This window comes from Notothenia coriiceps, unplaced genomic scaffold, assembly GCF_000735185.1.
Source record: "Notothenia coriiceps isolate Sejong01 unplaced genomic scaffold, NC01 NC01_scaffold00002208, whole genome shotgun sequence".
Classification (NCBI taxonomy): Eukaryota; Metazoa; Chordata; class Actinopteri; order Perciformes; family Nototheniidae; genus Notothenia; species Notothenia coriiceps.
Window position 1 is genome coordinate 63,374 of NW_011334909.1, and position 7,500 is coordinate 70,873.

General features: G+C 38.8%; 2 protein-coding genes across 4 annotated transcripts in view; one reads left to right on the top strand and one right to left on the bottom strand.

Moving 5' to 3' along the window:
• The window catches only part of LOC104966611 (cdc42-interacting protein 4 homolog), a 29,073-nt gene extending 27,453 nt beyond the window's left edge, over positions 1–1,620 (top strand). The window contains exons 13-14 of the mRNA XM_010795807.1: positions 586–692; positions 780–1,620. Of these exons, the coding sequence (XP_010794109.1) occupies positions 586–692; positions 780–916 (244 nt within the window). The 3' untranslated portion in view covers positions 917–1,620. The remainder of the gene's footprint in view (positions 1–585; positions 693–779) is intronic.
• Positions 1,621–2,580: 960 nt separating this feature from the next.
• The window catches only part of sh2d3a (SH2 domain containing 3A), a 22,528-nt gene continuing 17,608 nt past the window's right edge, over positions 2,581–7,500 (bottom strand). For 2 of the 3 annotated variants that reach the window (XM_010795818.1, XM_010795833.1), the window contains 6 exons: positions 6,606–6,767; positions 6,070–6,185; positions 5,535–5,706; positions 5,322–5,433; positions 4,758–4,943; positions 2,581–4,067 (listed from right to left, as the gene is read on the bottom strand). In XM_010795818.1, coding sequence (XP_010794120.1) covers positions 3,871–4,067; positions 4,758–4,943; positions 5,322–5,433; positions 5,535–5,706; positions 6,070–6,185; positions 6,606–6,767 — 945 coding nt within the window. In that variant the 3' untranslated portion in view covers positions 2,581–3,870. The remainder of the gene's footprint in view (positions 4,068–4,757; positions 4,944–5,321; positions 5,434–5,534; positions 5,707–6,069; positions 6,186–6,605; positions 6,768–7,500) is intronic. The other variant, XM_010795826.1, reaches the window with a different exon arrangement.

Below are 7,500 nucleotides of genomic sequence, written 5' to 3' on the forward strand. Positions count from 1 at the left end.
TCATGGGAACTTTGAGGGGAGCCAGAAGTTGGAGTACCAAGCACCGCTGCCAAAATCTCACTCTGAACTCTGTTCAAAACTTGAGAGCTAAACTGACTGCGGGTTAGAGGGTTAGATAATGTTACAATTTTGCAGGTTTTAATAACATGTTCTAGTAACTGATGTCATAGTTATTCAAACAGAATACAAATGTACATGCAAGACAATTAGTTCTTCCCTTAGACACTGCTATCGCTACTGTGGCTAAACTGATTTTTACCTTCATTCATTTGCATTTTGAATTGTGAATGATAGCTTTAACCAATCTCTTACAATGATATGTTATATAAATAACATAGAACACTGGTAATGACCCAGCTGTTCCCTGTTTCCAGTCTTTATGCTAAGCTAAGCTAACCCAGCTGCTGGATGTAGCTTTATTTTTTACTTTACAGATATTGGAGAGCGGTATCAGTCTTTTTTTTATCTAACTCTAAGCTGGAAATCAAATCATTTCCCAAGATATTGAACTATTTTTTTTAATGTGAATGTTTAGCTAAACAAAACAAATACAAATACTTGGTTTTTGTTCTTGGACATTTCCAGTGGTGTAGCAGCTGAACAGCCTCAGAATATCTACCTAGAGTTTGATGACGATTTTGATGACGTAGAAACTCCTGTTGGCCAGTGCATGGCCCTGTACACTTTTCAAGGTAAAGTGGTCATATTCATTCCCTTAGCTCACTCATAAATGAATTTCATTTCAGGTTTTTAAACATGTCTTCATTGTGTGTGTGCAGGCAACAGCGAAGGCACCATTTCCATTACCGAGGGTGAGATGCTGAGTGTAATGGAGGAGGATAAAGGAGACGGATGGATGCGAGTACTTAGAGCCGGTGGAGAAGAGGGCTATATCCCTTCATCCTATGTGAAATAGCCCCATAACACACACACACACACACACACACACACACACACACACACACACACACACACACACACACACACACACACACACACACACACACACACACACACACACACACACACACACACGATGAAAATCAAGTTCAGAGCCAGAGGTGAATACAAAGTCATCCATGATAATTGGAGCCTTTCTCTACATTTTTTTATCTCAGCCGGTGACGTGTCTGGCGAGATGAGAGCGAGTGATTAGGAAGCTTGTTATCGAGGCTGATTGCAATATAAAGTCCATGTCTCTACTCGCTGCTGCAGGGGAGGCCGTCTCTAAACTCAGACCGTCTGATCTTTATAGACTTCAGCTCTTTTAAATCCAAACTTTTGAATGTATAGCTGAACTTTTTGTCACAGCGTTAAGTGATAACTCTTGTAACATATTCAGCATCCTAGTAGCATGACGCTACTTTTCTTTATGGTGATATATCCATTCACTTGACTTTCCCACTGCCATCTTTAATAACCTGCTGAGCATTTTTCTTTTTGTAACACCGGCCCTCTGCTTAAACCTCTCTCCTGACAGGATAATGTGAGCTTTTCTTTTTATCTTTTAGATGTTTTATGACTAATAACTGGACGAAAACCACTACTCTATAGGGAGTGAACACAATAGGGTCTGTCACAGTAAAGGATAGGTTCACCTAAAACATTAGTCAGGTGCCCATATGAACACTGAAATAGGTGTTGCTTGCTGCAATCATTCCCACTTGTTCATTCTGGCCTCTTCCTAATATGCTTTTGTCCCCCAGGAAATGGCGACAAAATCCCTGTTGAAGTTATTTTTTAAATGTATACTGTATGTTGCTTTCTGTAGCCTGTTATATAGGTTTGTGTGCGTGTACATGTTCTGCAGGGGCTAAATCCCCAAATGAAAAAAGCCACCATTTGACTCCTTGTTTACTTCCGTAACATACTACGTACCACTCACGCTTCTATTGGTTACATAGAAGGGACATCTCTAAGCGGTTGACCAATCACAACAGAGCCCAGCCAGCTAACCAATCAGAGCAGACTGGGCTCTGGTTTCAGACATAGGGTGAGAAGAGGTGCTGCAGCACAGGCAGTAAGAGAAAAATAAAGACAGTTTTGAACATTAAAGCATGGAAACATGTCCCAGAAGAGGCATGCCAATTAGTTTAATAGGGCGCCTTCAAACTAATCAAGTAGGTACAATCCAAAGTTTCAAAGTTTGTAATAAACCATTTATTTCTCTGTGTTACTCTCCCTCAACTGCATGTCAGCAGGAGAAATCATTGCATAGAGGAATTTAATACTAAAAATATTTAGATTTTGGAAGAAACCCTCTTGATTTGAGTAAATCAGGTCTCATACTGCCTTAAATAAACATATTATTATACATATTAATACAAGAAATAATATAAACAAGAACACATTACATCAAGCAAAAACTGCTTCAATAAACAGTTCATATCTCCATAATGATGTTACAATTTCTTTACTAAAGAGAGACTTGCAAGGAAACTAAAGCACAGTGGCATTAAACATGTTGGAGTGAAAATACAGCATTTACCTGCATTCACAAATACTTGGTGAAAAGTGTGTGCTGCGTTTGAGGTCGCTGCTTCAGAGATCAATACATAGCATGGAAATACAAATCTAAAGTGAATCAAAACTTTGCACGGAAATTGCAGAGCGAGTTTTCAATTCTGGTCTTCAACTGTTTCTACTTTGACATCTTTACTCCCCTCATATTCGTATACTGGTTCTTAAACTGTCAAAACCACTTGTCATATATTGAGCCTTCAGATGATCCCTCTCAAACAATGGACATGTTTAAAAATTGACTTGTTAAATCACATTTCTGAAGAATGCATGACACAAGATTGGATTACAAAGAAAGGCAATGAGAGCTTCTGTGCCTTATACAGTCAATGAACTAGTTCAAAATACTCTTTCTTCTCGATTATTGAAAAATCAAGAATTTATGACTATACAAAGATTATTTATATCAAAAGTTGAACTGCCTATCTACTTTATTAAAGTTCATTTTGAGGTTTCAAGCCATATCACAATAATTGGTCCATCGTTTGTACACTTAAACTTTTGATTTAAGCGCAGAGAAACTGGATACATCAGAAGTCTAGTGTGAAACCCTGCAGGAACATCAATCTGCACAGCGAATCTGTCATATTCAGAAATAAGCAAAACACTCTAGAGGGGGACTCTAAAAATCTCCCTCTCATTGAGCCACATGTTTACCTATCTCTTTCTCTACCACTCTGTCCTGCACTAGTAGACTTTTTCAACATTTAAGGGGTATTATTGTATGATACAAATCTAAAAGGAAAATGTATGAATTTACATGTTTTCTCCGAGTCATAAAGTGTAAAGAAAAATACATTGGTTGTCTTTTTTTTGTTCATTTAGAATATTATTTATGAGGAATAGTACACGCAAACATTACACAAATATGATTTATTGCTTTAGAAACACTGACATGAAATGAACACAATTTCCAGTGTGGCCTCTCACAGCAGCAGGCAATGTACAAGGGAACTCAATCGGTTGTAATCATGATGGTCCTTTGGACACAAGTATTTAAAGAAAAAGTGGTGTGTGTGTGAACACTGTCTCAGTATCAGAAATGCACATTCGTAAACAGATGCTAGTTTTTGGTTAAACATTTCCAGATCGCCTGAAACCAACACAGCCCTTTTCACAGTAAAGGTCTGCACAGGGCTCTCTTAGTTCAGACATCATTCTATTTTTTATAAGTTAAGTCGTCGCTTGATAAGCTTTAAAGTGTCTCACATTTGGAGAATAAACGTTCCTTTATGTCTGTGTGATCTCAGATGTGAGATCTCTTTAGCCTCTCACCCAGGCTAAAGTGAAAACATTTCCTCCAGTGAAGAAAGTCCTGACTTCCCTTTCCCTCGGGGAACTCCTGAGGGCTCAGGTTAGAGGCTCAGGTTGTTGTGGGGTGAGCTCCACTGGTTCCAGTTTATCCGAGAGGACAGAAAGAATCATGTCAAACTTCTCGTAGCGCTCCTCTCTGCTGGCCGTGGCCCCCGTCTGACCCCAGAACAGCCGCAGGGCGAACTCCGTCCGGAAAGCCTCCAGCAGTTCGGGGACCGGCTCCCAGCTTCCTGCTGAAGGACGGGACAGACATCCCATCAGACACCAAGAACGAGGTCATTTCACATCAGTTTAACAATGTTTTTTTTTAGGATAATATACAATATGTTCTGCCAGTGCAAACATGTTTACTTACAACAATAAGAACAGTGATTTAAGTTCACACATTTTCTTGCACTTTTACCTTCAATACAAAGAAAATTAAGAACTATTCCAACCTGTTGTATACGTCAAGAACATAAAGTCTGCCTCTCTACTTTGTTACAGTTAACCCCCTAGACTGAATTAGTTCATTTAAAAAATGAACTAAAATATAGAAATGTATAAATAACTAATTCGACTAAAATATGCAAAATATATTTTCTATATCATTTGGTAAAATTGGCTGAGGACCTTTTTTCCTTAGATTTTAAATTATTTTATTTTTGGCAAAGCCAAATAATGCTAATCAGTAATTGTTGAGAATCGTTGCACTCTTTGGTAAAATATTTAATAAAAAGAAAGTGCCTGCAAAAGGAGCCTCACTCAACATCTCCTCATGAAAAGGTCACATTCATGTGTTGTTAAAAAAAAACAGGATATTTATATTTAATATTTTAATTTTGCTTTATCTGACTTTAATAGTTTGTTTGACATAGTAACAGATTTAGGATAAGAATACTGTGATGTGTGTATATTTAAGGAAAGAGCAATGCTGTGTGTACCTGTGAGCAGAGTGTGTGCGTGCTGCTGATAATCTTGTGCGTGCAGCGCAGCGCTGCGAGCTGATTGGAGGACGTCGAAGAGGAGCTGACAGCCGCGCTCACTGTTCTCCACCGGGTCGTCGCCCTCCATCGCCATCAGCAGGGGAACCAGGTGAGGCACGGCTGAGGGACCGTGGACTACAGAGTCTACAGGAAAACACATGAACAAAACAGATTCAACGCATTACATGTATTATTTTAAAACGAAGGGTTACAGCGCTATTAATATTAAAAAGGAGAAGAACCGTTGAAGTGTTTTATAGATTCTCTGGAGTACACACAGTGTCTTTTGTGGCTTCCAGGAAGTCTGATAAATTGTCCTGAGTCGAGATCAATGTGGCTTTTCTCCTACTGCTTTTGATTTGATATTGGAGACAAACAGTCAATACCAGCACTTACTTTCATCGTACTGAACAAATAAAAAGCACTAAGTACTTGCACCTAAGCACACTTTTACCGGTTTGTGTTGGATGGGAAAAGTCACACTGGCAAAAGCATCTACCAAATGAATGAAATAAAACTCACCGTCTCCGTCGTTCAGCATGTTCATGAAGGGTTTGAGTTTCTTCTCAAATAAAACTGCAGTCTCCGTGTGGTTCCTCCTCAGCGCTCGCCACGTCATCTCTAGTCGCGTTATCTGCACATGTGTAAGCACAAACGTACCAAGTGTGTTGGTAAACTCCATCCAGTTTGCATTTGACCTTAGTTTAAACTATATATTTGTCATATCTTCTCCACCTGAGGCAAATCCAGAGCCTTCATCACGGCTGAGAAGGAGAAGAGGTTGTGGGCGTGATCTTTCAGGGCCTGAGCCAATAAGATTAATTTATGTAAAACAGTTGACCTCTGGCTGACAGTCCCTGTGCAACCCAGGATGTCCACAGCGACTCCCAGTGCTATTAGATGATGCCTAAAAATGATACAAATAATTAGAGTGCATACGATTTAAGTAAGGCAGAATGTGAGGACAGCTTTCTTCCTTTCCAGTGGGGAGAAAAACCTGAAGTCAGTGAGGCTAAATGTTCAAATGTAGAGATTGTCGTTGTATTTTATGTTCATCCAGTATTTACTTTGAAAAGTGGATTCATTGATGTTTACTACGTTTTTTTCTTTAATTCTAATTTGCTTGACAAAAACTTGATTTACCCTTGTTTATTGTACAAGATTCTTATGTTTGAATGTGCACACCAGCTAGCTCCACGGTCCACTTAACCCTCTCTAATGAGGCAATTATAAGTAGTCTTTTCTCACTATCTGTGTCATCTTCACGTACCTTTCTAGCAAATCCTGCCGTAATTGGCGTCCATGTGGTAGAGTGACAAGCTCCAGCCCCGATCCAACTCCCATAATCCTCTTCTGCTCATCGGTCACCCCAACAATGCGTGCAACCTGCAGCACGACAACAATCACAAATCAATGCTCAGTAAGGTTTTATATTCAGTTAATGAATGAGTGGGTATTTATGCTACTTTTTTGAATTTTTTGTTGAATTTACCAAAAACACATATCATAAAACAGGGACCATATTCATCAAGCTAGGGAGTAAAAGGTTTTAATTAAAATGTATTAGGACTTAAAAATACTACTACAGTAAATATATAAGACACCACGAGTTGGTCCTAGATGGCTGGAGTACATGACATGGAGTCACAATGAACAATATGTTAACAGAAGCAACATGACTAGTTAGTGTAGCTAATGTTTGCATTAATTTAAACATTTGATCGTCTTGGTTGCATTTATCAGGTGTGCCATGTTGCACAAAAAAACCAATGTGATACATCCAGTATGTAGAGGGTTGAGAGTTACCTGGCAGTCGATACTGAGCATGTGCATAGCGGTGATGTCGGCGTTTGAGCGATTGAAAAGCTCTTTGAGCGCCAGCAGGACGCCGGGCTCTAGAGGTCGGTTGTTCTCCGGCAAGAGCAGCGACTCAAACTGATCCAAGTGGAAACACGAGACCGTCTCCACCTGGGATGGAGGAAAAAGCACGTCACGTTAATTCACAACTGACCCTCTGTGCTGTTATAAAGTGCAGATGTACAAACTTTGACAGAGTTGTTCAAACCAAATGTATTCTGAGGAAGTTATTTGCTTAACAAGATAAAATAAATGATTATAGCACTTCAAATAGACATGTGACAGGTAAGAAACAACATGAGCATAGATGCTAATCATTTCCTTTTTTCAAATTGCAACATAAACAAGTTTAAAAACTGGGTTGACAGCTCTGTCATTGATTACAAAAATCTGCTTTTCATATTATAAGGACATTGAATACAAATAATTGAGTGAGAAAACAGGATTTGAAAAGCGAGAAATAGACAGTATGCATAAAACATAATATGTAAAGTATGTGATTAAAAAGGTGCAATCTGTAAAATGATGGCTTGAATTGAAAAACCTGGGGGGTCAAACTCAAATACACAGAGGGCCAAAATAAAAAAATGGGTACTAGTCGAGGGCCAGACTGGTTCAATGTTTATTGCAAAACTTATTGAAATGAACTTATTGCACATATTAAACCTGGAACTAACAAAGCTTAAATTATTGCCTTTAAAAACAACATTAAATAATCAGTTGCATTCATTTCTTATGGCTCTATCTGCAGCTTTTCCAGAGTCATTTCTTATGATTACATTTTTCCACAGGCCAACAACAGCTTCAAAAAAACTATTCCCCTCAAAGAAAAAACCAAACATGC